The sequence below is a fragment of the Seriola dumerili genome, unplaced genomic scaffold, assembly GCF_002260705.1.
Source record: "Seriola dumerili isolate Sdu_G_001 unplaced genomic scaffold, Sdu_1.0 BDQW01000319.1, whole genome shotgun sequence".
NCBI lineage: Eukaryota > Metazoa > Chordata > Actinopteri > Carangiformes > Carangidae > Seriola > Seriola dumerili.
In genome coordinates, this window is record NW_019174574.1 from 2,569,654 (window position 1) to 2,587,384 (window position 17,731).

The 17,731-nt window shown below is 41.8% G+C and overlaps 1 protein-coding gene across 1 annotated transcript; it reads left to right on the top strand.

The window, feature by feature from the left end:
- Nucleotides 1–249: 249 nt before the first annotated feature.
- cc2d2a (coiled-coil and C2 domain containing 2A) lies at nucleotides 250–15,703 on the top strand. Its single transcript, XM_022759097.1, has 39 exons — nucleotides 250–337; nucleotides 488–569; nucleotides 790–843; nucleotides 1,029–1,109; nucleotides 1,226–1,358; nucleotides 1,726–1,817; nucleotides 1,904–2,008; nucleotides 2,090–2,170; nucleotides 2,258–2,467; nucleotides 2,875–3,040; nucleotides 3,153–3,289; nucleotides 3,393–3,524; nucleotides 4,888–5,097; nucleotides 5,253–5,359; nucleotides 5,478–5,618; nucleotides 6,281–6,437; nucleotides 6,646–6,917; nucleotides 7,210–7,387; nucleotides 7,495–7,648; nucleotides 7,745–7,892; nucleotides 8,616–8,754; nucleotides 8,871–9,074; nucleotides 9,163–9,255; nucleotides 9,347–9,438; nucleotides 10,631–10,798; nucleotides 10,976–11,036; nucleotides 11,121–11,230; nucleotides 11,464–11,560; nucleotides 11,654–11,752; nucleotides 11,844–12,020; nucleotides 12,276–12,290; nucleotides 12,428–12,631; nucleotides 12,723–12,812; nucleotides 12,902–13,015; nucleotides 14,091–14,225; nucleotides 14,342–14,464; nucleotides 14,543–14,601; nucleotides 14,692–14,869; nucleotides 15,049–15,703. Exons 3-39 carry the CDS (start codon nucleotides 838–840, stop codon nucleotides 15,232–15,234), a joined length of 4,854 nt encoding a protein of 1,617 aa, XP_022614818.1. The 5' UTR covers nucleotides 250–337; nucleotides 488–569; nucleotides 790–837; the 3' UTR covers nucleotides 15,235–15,703.
- The last annotated feature ends 2,028 nt before the right edge of the window (nucleotides 15,704–17,731 follow it).

The window sequence follows — 17,731 nt, forward strand, 5'->3', positions numbered from 1 at the left end:
GTAGGGAGCATTCCAGGTTTGCGTTCTGCAAAGCGCATTTTTTGTGGCTTCTCGGAACCCGTAGTGAAGAGCTCATTGCGTCATTACGTTAGTTGATTGACAGTCTGTCGGACGAATGGAGTTCCAACACTGCTGAGGGTTGTCTGCACCGGCGTTTGTTTCCAAGGTAGGTTGAAACGTAGTTTATCTCGTTACTAGGCAGCGGTAACGGCCGTGCTACTGAGGGAGAATATTTTACACAGACTAGACCACAACAACTGTAGACATAGTCAGAGCCATTTAAGCACAAGATAATTATTGTAAAAACAACTAACATCGTCAACCTGGCCTCCTCAAGGTACTTGTTCCCGCCTTGGTTTCTTCCATAAACGACTCTAAAGTAGCTGTTCCGTCTCTGAAAAGCCACATTTAGCCATCTTTAGCTAGCTAAGATAGTCTTTAAGTTAACGTTAGGCCTTCTTTAAAGTAACCCCCTCTTTTATTCTAGTGACATTCGAGAAAAACTGCGGAAGAAAGGGCGTGCTTTGCAAGAAAGTTTGGTAAAAAACAAAAATGAGGACGACGTTCAGGTAAAGTCTATCATAGTTAACTTAAATGAATGCTGTTAAAGGTTTAAGTTAAGTGTTGTTTTGCTACTTTGGACACCCAGCATCAAATGAACAAGAGCCCTCCCCGACAAGACTCAACATGACCCGGAGGAGCGGCTCACTTTATACACACTCAAGAAATACACAGGGACAGAGATAAGAGAGCTGCTAACGCTTTAGTAAATGTAATTGTACTCAATAGGCTCTGGTTCCATCTACTACGTTGAGTCAGGAGAAACGACACACCACAATGAAGGTAGGTGTGTGTTTGTTACTGTAGACTGTAGATCAACCCCTCCATTCGTCTGTACTGCTGGCTGCCTGACTCAACCTCCCTACTGTATCCCCCTCTGCATATGAATCCTCTTTCACTTTAAGAACTGTGAATGCAGCTGCAGTTCTGTTGCTGTTTGTCTTAACTGTGAGTTTGTGAAACAACAGGAACCTCAAGGCAGTGATGAAGATCCAGGAGAGACACTCAAACGCACGTTACGGGCTCAGAGACAGAGGAGGAAGAAGAGGGTAAATCTTCCTCTGGCACCCTCTCAGTCCTCATTCCGTTATTCTTTAATTGTACCCACTTATCAGCTGTAACAATAAAACTATTAATCCCCGCTCAATTTCTTGTTGTATATTAGCTGCTTGAACAGTCTTCAGCTCAGGAGTCCAATGATGATGTGGAAGAAATATCCACCATTCAGCCCCACAGTGAAGATGAGGAATCAGCTGAGGGGGCAGCTGACCCAGTGGTTTTGTCCAGACCTCCAACTGGTTCTCAGAGTGGTTGGTGTCCATGATCTTGCTAAAACTGCCTCGCCTTTTATACTAGTTGATCCTTTATCCTGAAGTGCATGGATATGTTTCACTTTCATTTCAACATAGTGAGCCAAACTTCTCAAAATACAGCCACAGAAACACTTTAAAGTAAGAATTAAAAACAACAAAATGACTGTTTAAATCTGTAAATATCTTATGAAACAATAAGTAAACAAATCTGAGAAGCTGACCAAGCACTCAGCAGCATCATTAGGTATAAGATAGAGATGATTTAGTCTGTAAGTACTGAGGTTTGATAACTGGCCATATACAATACTGAGTATTGAGTATTGTTGTTTCATGATGCTCCTCTGTCTTCTAGGTCTCTCCCCAAGACTTCAACATACTTCCCACTCTCAGCGTTTAGACAGCTTTGTGACACGACACTTGGAGGAGAAGCTGAGAGCAGCCAGAGTAAGACCAGTTTTCTTTTTTCCACATAAACCAGTTTTGGATTTGAATAAAGTACTCATGCATAATGAATGGCTCTCGTATTCCAGTCTAAAGGTGAGAGCCTTCAGCAAGAGGAGGAGGTCTCTCTTGAGCCAGCCAGTCGCCTCCAAAGCCTCAGAGACAGAGACACTGTAACAAGGTTTGACCAAGAGGTGAGCATCTACATCAATAACCATGATTGTACCCCTGTAATACAGACCAGCAGTGGAAGGTTAAATACCAGAGTTTTACAGGTTGATCCCGACAGAGCTGGAAGACATGATGTCCCTCTGGACCTCAGCAGCAGGGTCAAGTTCAGAGGAATGGCAAAGCGAGTAAGGCTTTAAAAAAAAACAATTCAAGCCTTTATGTGCAAATCATTTGTATCGTTGCATTTATTCATTTATTCTTTTCAAATACAGGCAGAGAGTGGCCTACCGACTGCTGAGGAGTCATACAATTTCTTTACATTCAACTTTGAGCCAGATCCACAAGATGAGGCAGAGAGGATTAGCAGGAAAAGACAAAAAAAGAAAAAAACAGCTGAGGATGACGGAGATGAAGAAGGACGAGATGAAGCTGAGGAAGATGGTGAAGTAGATGAAGATAATGAGGATGAAAAGGAAGACCAGGTAAGACACCAACAATTTTGTAAGTAGTCACTTGTCGTGTTGACTTTTCCAATTGTGTGACTGTTTCTAATATATTATGTGAACCATACAAAAACTACACCTTTAATTATATTGAGGCTTATTACAGTTGGTTAAGCAGCATGTTCTCAGCATTTGCATGCATTAAGTGAGAAATACAATATAATACAATACATTTTTCATGTTTGACTGTGAGGGTACGGGATATTTAATTTGAAAAAGACATTTTGATGCTTAGCATGTGAGTTAGGACCATATTTATTGCTTGTTTCATCTCTTCCTCTTTGGTCTGCTACATTATCATAATGCACATCTATGTATAATTGCACTTGCAGTTGCATAAGACACAAGCAGGATTCAAATGCCTCATATTCTTTGTCCCGCCTCAGAGTGAAGAAGCTCCTCTTGTACGAGATGCAGAGGAGGATTTATTCGTCATTGAACAGTCGTCCCAAGACTTCCTGGAAGTGAGGAAAGCAGAGTATGTTGGGTACCAAAAACTTATTCAGAGGGAGAGAAACAGTGAGCTTTTCTTTACGCCAAGTTTTCAAACAGGTATTCCGTCATGTACTAAACCACCTTATTCCAATGCACAACTCTTAAATACTATGATGTCAGCTTTATCTTTCTGTTCAGTATAATAACTATTTATTTATTACAATCACAGTTCCAACCTCCATTAAACTGCCTGAAAACATGAAGCCCCGTTATCTAGAGGACGAGGGTCTGTATGTAGGGGAGAGGCCTCCTGTATCACTGACTAATGAGAATATTCTGGAGAACCGCATTTTGAAGATGGAAGAGGTAATCTCAACCAACATGCCCAACCGTTCAACAACGTCACTGGTTCTGAAGCTTCCAGGAATTCTCTAAAATATGTCTGTTTTTATTTTTAACACTTGTTAAGGGAAGGAAATGGTTTGGAGATGACGGCAGGATCATAGCTCTGCCTGACCCCATAAAGGAATCATCTACAAGACCCCCTCTCTTCCACATGGAGGAGGACCTGGACCCTGCACTGCAAACTGTATACAGGAAGGTCAGACACATGCCCACTGTGACTCTCACTTCGATCACATCTAAAGCTCTGTGCACATTCATGCACAGAAAGGGTTGCAGTGCCCTCAGATTTGAGTGTTCTCTAACCCCTTTGCCATTTTGAAAGAAAGCTGAAGGGCAGTTTGACATTTGATACAAAGGAACATGGGGGGGGTTGTTATCAGGGAATAGAGCAGAGAGGTGGAGGCTGTCACATCTGTGGCGTCATCGTTACAGACAATATACACTTACATCAAAACTCCAACACGGCATCATGGGTAATGGAACTAATACAAGCTATGAAGTTACCTTTGAAGAAGAGCTGACATAAAAATTGAATATTAGCTTTATATGCATTTACCTGTTCTTAATATTGGCTTTTGCTAGAAACAAGACAGTTGATTATTTTCATCATCCATTAATCTGCTGATTATTTTCTCAATTATCAATCAATCTTAATCAGCCTACTTCTAAGAAACAAAGGGACAAATCCACACAAATCACCCTGAAGAACCAGGTAATATAGGTTATGTATTTTTGTTGAAAAATTGATTAAACAACTAACTTATTATCAAAATAGTTGCCAATTAATTGTCTGTCAATCTACTAATCAATTAAAAGACTAATTGTTTAAGCTCTAAAGTAGAGTTTGGCAACAAAGCAATAAATCTGTTAAATAAAAAGAGCTGTAGTACATGAGCTAATCAGTTAATGAGCTACTTGTTTCAGCTCGGGTGAAAACAGAAATGTATTAAATATCTCCTGTGTTACCAGTGGTTCACTTCATTCATCCACTGATTCATAAAGGATGGTGAGTTATGTGTTCTCTCTGAGTTCAATCTGGATTTCATGGTTCATCTGCATCCTTATGAAAAGCAGTTAATTCTAGACTTTATTAATCACAATTTTGGAAATGGTGTGAATGACAGTAGAACCAAAATATGACCACTACTGTACGTAAACCCTCAGTGAACTGACGATGGTTACACATATCCAAAGCAGTGTTCAGCTCTGGTTCACTGGATAGGAAACAAGTCTGCATCACCTTAGTACCATCAAAGATCCTCATGTATTTTTTTTTAATTCAGGAGATAGGTGCAGCTGTCAGAGGTGATCATCTGGGAAACAGAGCATTCGTTGTACTTCAGTTGGGTGTTTATGGTACATTATTGTCATGCATGACATTACATTACATTGCAGCACCCCCTAATGGGGCTATTAATCCAGCCAACAATTTCATGCTTCCTTTAAGTTTGCACACATACTTAGACACATGCAAGCAAAGCACAGGCGCTGAATATATTTCATAGCGATCATTATTTTACAGAACATCACATGATGGATGATGTTATTCAATCCACCAGGCAGTGAAGTCCAAGTATGCAGATCTGTACATCACCGGCACAGCGGATGCTGAGGGAGATTACCAACTTGATGTTGATGTTGCTGGTCTGATCTTCTCCCATCACCCTCTCTTCAGTCGTGAACATGTCCTGGGCGCCCGTCTAGCTCAGTTGTATGATCAGTACCTCACTAGGCAGCACAATAATCTCACAGGACACCTTACTGACAAGGTAAACTCCACCAGCTGACTCACACTAAGCCTTCATATCTGTAGAATACATTTGAAATGTTCTTTTATTATTAAAAGAGGCTATATATATATATGCATATATATATATGCAGTGTGCATATATGCAGTGTGCTCAGTATTTTCTTTCTGCTGCAGCTGAATGGATTGAGGAGTGCACTGCGGAATATGCTTGAGATCCACGGCGGGCAGAGCCTCACTCAGGCCATGCAGCAGAGGATATCTGAGTACAGTCTGGAGGTTCGGTGAGTTCTCCAGATTGTCTCCAATCCAAGTCCTATTCAGCCTAGAAGCATGTGCAGTACCCTTGGAACTATGGCAATCAATATTCCTGCTGTATGTTTGTCCTCCAAACTATCATAGAAACACACGGCAGCTGCGAGACACTGAGCAGGAGAAAGACCGGACTCTGCTGAAGAACATAGTTAAAGTGTGGAAGGAGATCAAGGCCCTAAGAGAGTTTCAGAAGTTCACCAACACACCTTATAAGCTCTACCTCAGAAGGTAGATCTCTACATCTCTAAAATGTTATTGCTTCACAACCCCTAACAAATACAATGGCAAGAAAAAATATGTGAACCCTTTGGAATGACCTGGTTTTCTGCCCTGATTTGTCATAAAATGTGATCTGATCTTCATCTAAGTCAAAAATGTCGACAATCACAGTGTCCCTAAACCTGGGCACCAATAACCTCAAACAAGAGCTTCCTGATCAGATCTGCTCAATGTTCAGGGGAGGATTGGACCATTCTTCTTTAAAGAGCTGCTTCAGCCCAGACATATTCTCAGGATGTCTGGGTTTCACGTTTCTATTCAGGACAGAGGGACAGGATCAGAGGCAGCGAAGCTCCAGATCATGATGCTCCCTCCACCCAGCTTCACCTTTGGGATGATGATGTTGGGATGTTAATATGCAGTTCCCTTTCTACACCATGCATAGTGCTGCATGTTTTCCCCAAACAATTCAACCTTAGCTTCATCAGTCCATAAAACATTTTCCCAGTATATTTAAGGGCATATTTGTACATAAATGGAGGTAATTTCTAAGAGTTCACTTACTTTTTCCTGCCACTGTATTTACTGAATAATGTGTCTGTTATCTTGTTATCTTGTCCTACATATTCTCTTATGTTACTAATGTGCCGTGGTGTCCACATTTGCTCCAGAGAGAACGTAGACCGGCCGTCAGATGAGCAGAAGTATGAAGATGAAATCTTGGCAGAGGTTGTGGAATTGGAGGCTGAGAGTGAGGAGGACTACCAGAGAGAGCTGGTTGAGTACAGGAAACAGCTGGAGGAGTGGAAGCTCTCGAGAAGAAAACAGGTGCCTACCAACAGTATTTACTATTTATTTAGCTTAGCTCAGTCATTTTCTTACACCTGATTAGATATGTTTATTAGCATCATTAGTTTCTGAGAAAAAAAAAGTTAAAATTGTGGTTTGAGATCAGAATAGCCTTGTATATTGTGTGCATATATAAACATATAATGATACCCAAGCATGCTGTATATCTTGTGTTCCTTGTTTTCAGAAAGCCAAAAAGAAAAAGAGAAAAAAGAAGAAGAAAGGACAGGTACAGGGCGATACAGAAGAAGAAGATGAAGACCAAGAATTGAGCGAATCAGAAGGGCCCGTTGAAGAAGACCTCCCAAAGCCAGAGCCTCCTAAGAAGCCAGACTTTGACTCTATAGAGCAGCAAGTCAGAGAGAAAGCCTCTAGGATACGCAGGAAACCAGGAGAGTCCATCCTGATCCCTGAGCTGTCAGCATCCGGAAAGATCACCGCCAATGAACTCTGCCCCAGGTATGAGCAGAAACATGGAGAATGTCTGTTTCTTCAGACAGATTTTAGAGAAGATTTGAACTTAATAAAAGTATGCAGAAACAACAAATAAATCCACTTGTGTCACAATACTGCAACTTGAATTAAGGCTATTGTGAAACAGCTTCATTTGTCTTTGAAACTAATGAAATGATCTCACCCCGTGGTTGATTCCTCTCTTGTTTTGAGAAAAGCAAGATGTTTGAAGACGGTCTGTACTTTGATTGTGGTACAGTGGATGTTTTTCATCACTTTTGTTTTCCCTTTGTTGTAGGGCTGAAATAGCTCGAAGAGAGGATATTTCAAGGCGCTCTCTTTTCATCAAGATCTTATACAATGACAAAGAGGTTTCCCGAACTGACAGCCGCTCCCTGAACAGTGATTTCAGAGTGCACTTTGGTCAAATTTTCAATCTCAAAATAGTTAACTGTCCTCAAAGCATCAACTTGCAGGTACAGTACAGAAATAAATATTAAGTGAGCTGCTGCTGATAGATGGCCACAGGAACTGTATTCTCACCATTTCTGCACGTGTGTGGTTGTGCACTGTTTGTGGGCAGGTGTTTGAGGAGATTGGATCATCATGTTCCCTCCTGGCTGAAGTGTTCGTCCCTGTGCCAGAACCCTCGGTCTTGACGGGTAACGGCCCTCTGGAAGAATTTGAGTTTAGCAGCAACCAGAGAGAGATGTTTGACCATGAGGGAGTTGGAAGTGGTAAATGTCTAAATTTGAAACCATTTCAGTAACTAGCCAGCTTGTCATTTAACTTATCTCAGTCCCTGTCCTCCTGTCTCTCGTATGTCTCTTCAGATGTCCCCCTCTCCTTTGAGGCTGATGGCAGTAACAAACAGATCCTGCTGACCTCCGGTAAGCTGTCGTGCTGTGTTTCTTGGGGCATTGGGGAGGATGATGTACCGCTTGCCCCTCCTGTGTCTCAACACCCTGCCGGCGTACACAGGTAGTATCACTTTAAGTACACTATTGGAGGTTTTACATTCTTTAGCTCATGAACTACAAACCCTGTATGATTTACATCCCTTCTGAGCATTTTACAAAGCATAGCACAGGTGGTTATATTCATGAATGCATTTTCCTACTCTCTAGCCAGCCAGTGGTTTCAGTTTATGTCAGCATGATATAAACTTTGCAGCTTGAAACTTGTTTAATTCAATTCAATTCATTTTTATTTGTATAGTGCCAAATCATAACAAACATTATCTCAAGGCACTTCATAAGCTAAGGTCAAGACATAGAATATTATATTATAAAGAGAAACACAACAGTTCACAATGAGCAGCACTTGGCAACAGTGGGGAGGAAAAACTCTCTTTTAACAGGAAAAAAAACAGAACCGGACTCAGGGTGGGCGGAGGTCTGACTCAACCGGTTGGGTTGGGGGGGGTACTCATACTCAAATTGCCATACCATAGACATTCCCATGCATGCTTATTGTATGTGTTTTCAGCTGTATTCTCTAATAACAAAGCTCATAAATGAAGCTCAAGGCTCATTAATTGTTGATGCAAATAAGTAACTCATAGCAGGTTTAGAAAAATAGTCTTTAGTTTTATTGTGTTCACAGTGTGGAGTTTATGGCCTAAAACACCTTGATCTTTGTCAATGTAACACATGACTCAAGAACACTGTAGCTTTTAGTCATTTTAATCACTTTGTGTTTCAGTGGCTTGGCCCGTCTTGATGCCGTCACATATATTGGTGCATCTGGACTCTATGACATGAAAAAAATTGGGGAGTGGGCCACACAGTCACGACTGGACCCCAATGATCCAAAAAATGCCTCCATCATGCAGCTACTCAAGGTGGGTACCAGAATACAGGACAGTGCATCAAAATGACGTCTCAACAACCCCTGGAGACTTCAAGTTTCTCATTTTTGTAACGAACACTTTCTCTCTTTGTGTCTGTGGTTCACCAGGTGGCCAGCAGTGGAGAGGTGACAGCTCCAGAGTACTTCCGTCTGGAACAGCTCCAGGAGGAGTTTAACTTTGTGACTGATGAAGAGTTTGAGAGGTCCAGGAGATTTCGCCTGCTCAGGCTCCGGAGCCAAGAAGTTGCAGAGTTTCGAAATTACAAATTTATTCCTGCTCTGGAGAGAGAAGTCCCTGATAAGACGTTCCAGGTCAGCCTTCCAAATATTTACATGATGTAGAATATTATGAATATGGCAGAATGAGGATGAGGATTTTCTTTGTTTAAAATGATTTCAGGAGTATGAGAAGAGACTGAAAGAAGGAGAGATTATTGACACCAAAGAACATCTGGATTCACACAGAGCTTTAGTTGCCAAATACCTTCAGAAAGTAAGAAACACATTTGATCTAAACATATTTCTAACCCAGTATTTAACATATGGTTGCGCTTAGTGTAACATATTTTGGAATTTTCCCACAGATCCGAGAATCAGTCATCAACAGATTTCTTCTTGCCAAGCATCACTACCTCCTGTCGGACATCGTTGTAGAAGAGGAGATACCTAGCATTGGGTAAAAAACCCCCGCCAACATTAACTCCCAGCCTTTATGTTTGTGTTGTGCATGTTATGTGTTACAGTAAACATATGTCTTTCTTGTCAGTCACGAAATACTAAAGGCTACTCTGTGTATTGTAATGTATCATTTCTGTGGACGCCACGCTTATTCGTCTTGTCAGATAGAATTGAAAAATGACTGAACTCCCTGCTCCAGTTGTAAAGAAAAAGATTAGATAACTTGGAGTCCCTTGTACTGTGGGATCAACAGCCAAATCCACCTATCAGAAAGAGTGACAGGGCCTATATAAACCACAAGCTGGTGTAAGTATGTTTCTTGGCCTGATGTTGTTTCGGTTTATTTGATCTCGACTCAACACTGCATTCCCCTGGCTGAGTAATACTGTTCTCTGGAACTGTTCAAGGTGGTGTCTTAGAGCAGGTCTCACAACATGTGGACATGATGAGAGAAAATCAGAAATTAATTTCAGTCTTCGATGATGTCTGAGCAGATTTATGCACGTTGATGTACGCCAGTGTCATTCAGGCTGTTGAGTGTTTCTTTGCACATTTTTTTCATTATTGAGGTGAATGTTATAATTTCTTCTGTTCCATTTTTCTGATATTCTCCTGCTGTGCGTTTTTAACAGTGGTGCAGGTCCTGGGTATGTGCTTAGAGTTTCTTTCTTTTTCTCCCACCCCCTGTGTCTCTGTTTCTCCATTTAGTTTTGAACCCCGAGAACCACCAGTAGTGACAGTCTGCCTTTTGTCGTATTCAGTCCTTCTAGGAATCTGCAGAAGATGTACTCCAGTTTAAAATCATAAAACTTTAATAATAGATAAATGGTTTTTTTTTTGTTTTTTTTTTAGTTAGGCAGTTTTGCCTAAATGTATTCATCTTGTGTTGGCTGCTATGATACTGAGAGATTGCTAACTGCAGAGTTGCTCTCTTCTTCATGACAAAGTATTTCAGCTGGACACAGTAGATACATATTAAGCAACACAGTATAAACCAGTTTTTCTTACCGTGCCACCAAAGGTCATATGGGAATGAGATATCACTGTTTTGATGGCAAAATCGCAAATACCTGGAGGGACTGTGTACTGTTGGTGGTAATAATCCCATGAAAATGTGTACTTATACTTACTCGCATTCAGTCTGATGTCAGTTTAAATGAACGACTGAATCAAGGTGTTTGTTGTGACAGGCTTCTGGGACTCAACCTTTTCAAGCTGGCTGAGCCCAAGCGGCCGCTAAAACCTCAGAGGAAAGAAAGAAAGAAGGTGACGGCTCAGAATCTGTCAGATGGAGACATCAAACTTCTGATCAACCTCATCCGGGCCTATGACATCCCCATCCGCAGACCCCAGAGCAAGTGAGTGTCCAGCGCACCAAGTCTGAATCAGAATACATTAGAGTCTTATGAAAGTCCTCATTTACCCTCAGGCATCTTCTTAAAAAGATTAGTATTGTATTTCTGTTGTGATGATTTTTCAAGAGTTTTGACACTAGAGAAAATGTTGAACTTTGTTTTAATGCATTTTTATTGCAGTAAATCAGCACAGTCGCCTCAGAGCGCCATCCAGGTCGGCTCCGATTGGCTCCTCAGCCAGGTACAATACACCTTAACCTTATTGCAGAGCTTTCTGCAATGTGATCTGTATGATTTATATTATCTGTCCTTTTGTGTGATGTAGGTACAAGTGCGGCCATTCGTGGAGGTTTCCTTCCAGCGCACCGTACTTCAAACAACCACAGCAGATGGACCGAACCCCTGCTGGAACGAGGAGCTGCAGCTGCCATTCAGGTGAACAACAACAACAACAGTTTATTTCATGGCTTGACTTTTGTCTGGTGACATGCAGGTTCAGCATAGTACCAGTACATCCAGTGGCTGGTAAGATGTATAACTAGCTGAGACAGTATCAGGAAGATTGAATAAAAGTTTGTTTAATAGTTTCTAGTTCTATGTCATTTTAATTAGCACTTAATTGAGTTAATTTCAATAATGCAGCTGAATTCTGGCTTTCTTCTCTGCAGTGCCCCGAATGGTGACTACAGCACTGCGAGCTTACAGTCAGTCAAAGATGAAGTCTTCATCAGCATATTTGATGAGGTGGTTTATGAAACTGGAGTGGTGAGTAAAACACTGTGATGTTCCATTTCTCTCATCTCACTCACAGTGTTTGTGTGAGGATGTGTTCCTTTAACTGCAGTGTTTTACTTTCAGAATGATGCAGACAGAGGGAAATCAATACACACCCGCACAGAGAAGCACTGGTTAGGCTCTGTCAGGATTCCTTTCAGCACCATTTATTCTCAGGCCAGGGTGAGAGTCCTGAGATGTTGTGGCTTTATTTACAGAAAAGGCACAAAAACTGTCTACACTATTGACTTATTTTTTCATTTGCATCTGGCAGATTGATGGAACATTCAAGGTGAATACACCAGCAGTGTTGCTGGGGTACAGCAAGGAGCGGAGCCATGGCACTAATGATGGTTATGATATTTTGCGGAGCCTGAGTGAGGGAGCATTTATCACACTGTTCATCACCATTGAACCTCAGCTGGTGCCTGGGGAGTCTATTAGGGAGAAGGTAAGTCACATCCAGTGCTGACCTAAAGGATGGAGTGTGTATGCTTTTTAGTTCCCATTCTGCATCACTATGTGATAATTCATTTATGTCTTTAGATTAGTTTCTTTTTTCATATTTTGACATTTATGTTCACATCCAGTTAATTTAAAGTGTATTTGTTTGATCATAGAGGTTTAACATCAGTATATTAATTTTCTCTTATGTTTTTCATCCTTTTGTGTCACTTACTTGATTTGTCTCTGCTGCATGTACTAGATAAAGGAAATTAAGGTAAAAGCCCTTTAGAACACTCATCCTCCTTTATTCATCTAATCCACCCATTCCTGAACACATTGTTCTCAAGGTATATTAATAAATCTACATAGTGTTGACACCTGTATTCATCCAATTTTGACTTTGGTGTGCAGTTTGACAGCCAGGAAGATGAGCGTTTACTGCAGGCTTCAGAGAGATTTGAGCGGGATGCAGCACAGGGATATCCAGACAGACCCTGCATTACAACTGTCATAGACCTCAATGGGAAGACAGTCTTCATCACGCGTTATATTCGACCACTCAAGCCCCCACAAGAGTTACTGGATGCCTTCCCTAATAACCCCCAGGAAACCACGGTCAGTGTGATTGAACTGAATATAGAAAGCAGCTGTCCAGTTGCCCGTATTCCTTATTTATTGGGGCCACTTCTTCTCTCTCTCTAATCAGGCCCTGGTCGCCCGGTTTGTCTCGCTCATCCCTTTCTTGCCAGACAGAGTTTCGTTCTCTGGTGCCTGTGACCTGTGGAGCACCTGTGATGTGAGTCAACTCTCTGTGAGACATTGTTTTTGTAAAAGGAGAGAAATGTCCATCTTACACTACCTTGTGTTTCCTCTTCTTGTTTATAGCAATTCCTCACCCTCTTAGCAGGAGATGAAGAAGAACATGCTGTACTGTTGTGCAACTACTTTCTGTCTATGGGCAAGAAAGCCTGGCTGATAATTGGCACTGCTATACCAGAGGTGGGTGACATCCATGTGTAAAACATGAAACAGACACTTTTTCATTAGTTAATGAGATTAGAAGTGTTTTTCAGGGTTATAAAAGCAAGAGTATGGTCAAAGTGTGAAATTCAGGACGTAGTTGAAAACTGTAGTGGAACAGCTGTAAACAGCTGACATCATTGCATCATAGGCCCTGTTCACACCTGGCTGTGTTTGAGTGGGGGGGGGGGGAATTACTGCTGCTCATAGCTTTAGAGTGAAATAAAGTTTTATCCATTTGAAATTGTAAAATATTTTGGTTCATTATAAACTGTTTTGGGACTAATCAGACTGTGGCAGAGGACGTCAGTAGAGTAGTTGGTCCTTCAGTGTAGCCTGGACACATTTGCGTTCACACTGACAAAACACTGTGGACACATGTGGCCCAGACCACCTCTGAATATGAGTGATCAGATCTCAAATGCATCCTCAATGCGTCTTAGTTGCGTTCACACCTGAACTTAGAGCTGACCACTCACCTGAGAACACTGAAAACTGAAACATGGCTCATTAACACTACAGATTAACCAGCAGTCAACTCCAAGCTGCTGCTTAAATTCTGAATTTATAACCACAACATTGTCTGACAAAATCACCAAACACATCGGTTCACGACAAAGACTGAGCTGTGATTTCAGATGGATTTGCTGTAACATGATCAGTCACAGAGAAAGTTAGAAGAGACATTTTATTTGATCTCTCATACAACTGACCTTTCTGCCAGTCGCCGATACAGAGAGGACAGAACTTGAGACTCTCTTCTATGGAAAGTAGCAAAGGTTTCTCACTAGATTTGTCGCTAAGAGCTGTTTTGGAAAAAAAGTCTCTAAATATATCAACAAATACGCTAAGCACCACTGCAGCTGTAAACACCCCTCTAGTAGAACCTGTTGGTGCTGATTTATTTTGAAAGAGCAACAGCCAGTAGACACTCAGTCAGTTATAAGCAGTCATGTTTATAGGGCTGGCCCTGCTGTTACGGTCCAGCTAATAGTGAGGAGGTTTTAAGGCCTTCAGTGGCAGCACTAAGCTCTCTGGTCTTTCTATTTCTCAGGGACCCACAGCTTATGTCCTGACCTCTGAGCAGAGCCGCTACCTGATCTGGAACCCCAGCAGTGGTCAGTACTATGGCCAGTATGACACCTTCTGCCCACTGCAGACTGTTGGTTGCCTGGTCAACGCTGACAACGTGAGTGAGGACAAAGCAGCTATATGTCATTAAATAAACTGTTCACAATGTGAAGTCTGACTCTTTAATAAGTTCCTGTTTGCAGCAAATAATTGACTGTTCTGTGACCTATCTAGGTGTGGTTAAACATTCAAGAGTACATCTCACCAGTAAGGATGAGTTTTGACATCACAAAAGCCAATTTGTGGAAGCCCTTTTTCTCCAGATCCTTCTCCCACCCTGGGCTGTCTAGTGTGCAGGTGAGTGGTCTTTATCTCTGTGCAGTCTTATCGTTGGTTTTCTGGTGATGTCATCCTTGTTTCACTAAATCTCTTCAGCCAGAGGAGCTGGTGTATCGGCGCACAGACAAAGCAGCTGCTGCAGAGCTCCAGGACAGGTGAGTAGTGGCAGGTGACTTGATTACCACTAACACTGTGTCATGTGAATTTTTACTACAATCACAATGACAATATTTCACTCTCCACAGAATTGAGAAGATCCTAAAGGAGAAGATCATGGAGTGGCGCCCTCGTCACCCAACCCGCTGGAACCGCTACTGCACCACCACCCTCAAACAATTCCTGCCCAAACTGGAGCTGAGTGGGGGCCGGGACATGGCTGAGGGGCACCGTCATGAGTTGCAAAGCCTGCTGGGAGACAACAGGGTGAGTCTGAAATGGGTGTGACTCTAAAACAGCTACTGCACTGAGTCACCGTATGACATCAACATCAATCTATCATCTCAATGATCTCTGCTCTGTAAAAGCTGATGGAAAGCACATGATCTCACTTGGATGAGATTCATATCATAAATTACCACTAATAGTCATATGTTTCTATTTAGATCTCAGGATTCCCCCTGCATCTGCCATTCTCTGAGATTCAGCCCATCATAGAGGCGGTGTACAGCACAGGAGTCCACAATATTCAGGCATCAAACGTGGAGTTTGCCCTGGCTGTGTACGTGCACCCCTACCCCAATAACGTCCTGTCTGTGTGGGTGTACCTGGCCTCACTCGTCCGCACATGATACAGGAAACACTCATCTAACTGTTTATCACTGTGCTGCTGCTTCTGTATAAATGAACTTTAGCCTTAATGAAGCTAATGAATCTCACCTTTCTGAACTTTACAGTGTTGCTTCTCTGGTAAGAGAAAAGCCATGTTGAGGCTGAGGCGTGTGTTACTGTTGCACATAACATGCTACATGCACTGAGGTACAGAATAATATAAATATATAGGAACACTTACAGTCCAATCTAGCACCACAACTAAAGATCTATCATACAGTTAAAAAATTCAACCTCTGACCATATCAACAAAAACAGTATTAGTCTTTACAAAAATACTGCAGAGCTGTTAATATGTACATGTATGTAATTAACTGATAGCTCAGTGTGCTGGGCTCTTGAAATATGTTTTCCACGTCAATGCGTTGAGGCACAATGTCACATTTGCAAACCTTACAATTTGTTTTTTTCACAAGTATTAAAATAACTACAGAGTTTTGTTGTCACTGTTGTCTTATTTTTGTTTATGAACTAACATTGTAGGACTTTTGAACAGGCCAATAGATCATGCTGCAGATCCATCAGACAAATGCAGTTCTGTATTTGGCCAAGAACACAGCAGGCTGCTCCCAATCTGAGGTTGATTATTCCAACCAGATTGGTTTTCCAGGCAAACTGACTGCTGCAGAAGGAGTGTTGATCTGTACCCCACCTACAGAACATTCAGAGTGTCAGAACCCTTCATTGTTTTCACATTTTGGAAGTCTGTTCCTCTTACAGTTTTTCTCATACGCTTTGGCTCAGTTCTCAAATGAGAAAAGCATTTTTCAAAACATTAAGCTTAAATCTTTGAACAATTAGTTTGGCGTTCAGAACAGATTAGAATTTCTCATTCATTCAAGCAAATTGCAGTGTTTTGGTACATGTGTGCAAAAGAGTAAGTACAATCCTCTACAAATCTGCACAAAAATCACTTGTATATGGCTAGCTGATCAAAACTGATTAGTTGATTCTCAGGGAAATTGTCAAACTCTTCACAGCTTATAAACATTCTTTCATTGTTTGAGTATCACATGCAAAATGATCCATTCAATGATCAAAATCTGTCAGACATGCATGTATACACTATAAATACCCATGACATGGAGTGTTTGTGATGTCTGCTACAGTAAATTGGCTAAAGACCTGCCAGGTGAGAATAATGGACTAGGAATCACAATCAAGTTTGAAAGCATATATATATGGAGCTTTCCCACAGCACAATCGCTAACGTTTTTGACTGCCGCAGAAGGAGTGTTGATCTGTATCCCACCTACAGAACATTCAGAGTGTCAGAACCCTTCATTGTTTTCACATTTTATGTTGCCTACCCTACCCTCAGCTCTATCTACCCTGTCTACCCATCTATCTAAGGTGGGATTTGGCTGATCTGGCTGGCTAGGCAGGTGCTCCCTTCATTCTCCACCAGTCTCCAAGGCCCTAAGGCCGGTGGAGGAGGACGGGATGCCCCCGGCGGACTTCCACCTATCCATGTGCCGGTATCTGTGCTCCCCAGCTACAAACAAATAACCAGTTTGAGGTCCTATATACAACCTCACCTCAGCAAGTGGACACTAGACACTGATTTAAAAATATAGACTATTTTATTCATTTTTGTTCAACATATATCAATACATTTGAGCCTTTTTTCAAATAGTCAAATGTTTGTATTGGATTGGCAGCTTGTGAACATATCACTGACATATTGCTGAATGTATGAAACAAAATGCTGCAGTAATAATCAGGTGTAAAGGTGCTCTGTATATAAGTATGTGGATGTATAGTGTATGAATGTTTCTCTCATGTTTGTATTTAAGATGTGGACTGAGCTCAGATAATATTTAACTGTATATTTGTGTGTTTGGAGGAAAGTTTCCCGCTGAATTCTTGGCTGATTAAAATGCCTGTTATTGATTAGTGCTGTAGATATGTGTGATGAATAATCAATTATAATGAATATTAGTATCATGTGATTATTTGATTGTGTCATCATGTTTGATGTCATTTTGGTTCTGCATGTTAGCCCCTAGCTAACCTGGCTTCCAGCCAGTTTGTTTATTTTGTTTGTTTATTTATTTGTTTATTTACCTAGCCTATACTAATAGATTTTATTAGAGTTTGAATCCACTGGGGGCGGACAGGTGGCCTCAGGTCACCGGGAGAATCTCCCGGGTCTCCCTACTGGCCGCCCGCCCCCTGCTCCCACGGAGGACTCCTGAAAGCTCTGAGGACCGGACCACGCTTAGCCCGTCCTGCCGACGCTCCAGCCGCTGCATATCGCAGGGGCCGGGGCGTGGAACCGGCAGGATATGTGGGCCTCCACCGCAGCCGTGTGTCAGTGGGCTGCGATCCGGCAGAACAGAGCTTCCAACCACGGGTCCTGTGGGAGTGTGGAAGTGAGTCTGAAGACAGAAACGACTCCTATATACAACCTCGGAGAACGAGAGCTTGTGTGTGATGTCACTAGTCATTATGTGA

Coding starts and splice junctions, on each gene's coding strand:
- cc2d2a (XM_022759097.1), top strand. Junction 7,388..7,494: donor CTCAAAGCATCAACTTGCAG/GTACAGTACAGA, acceptor GTTTGTGGGCAG/GTGTTTGAGGAGATTGGATC. Junction 14,465..14,542: donor CTGGGCTGTCTAGTGTGCAG/GTGAGTGGTCTT, acceptor AAATCTCTTCAG/CCAGAGGAGCTGGTGTATCG.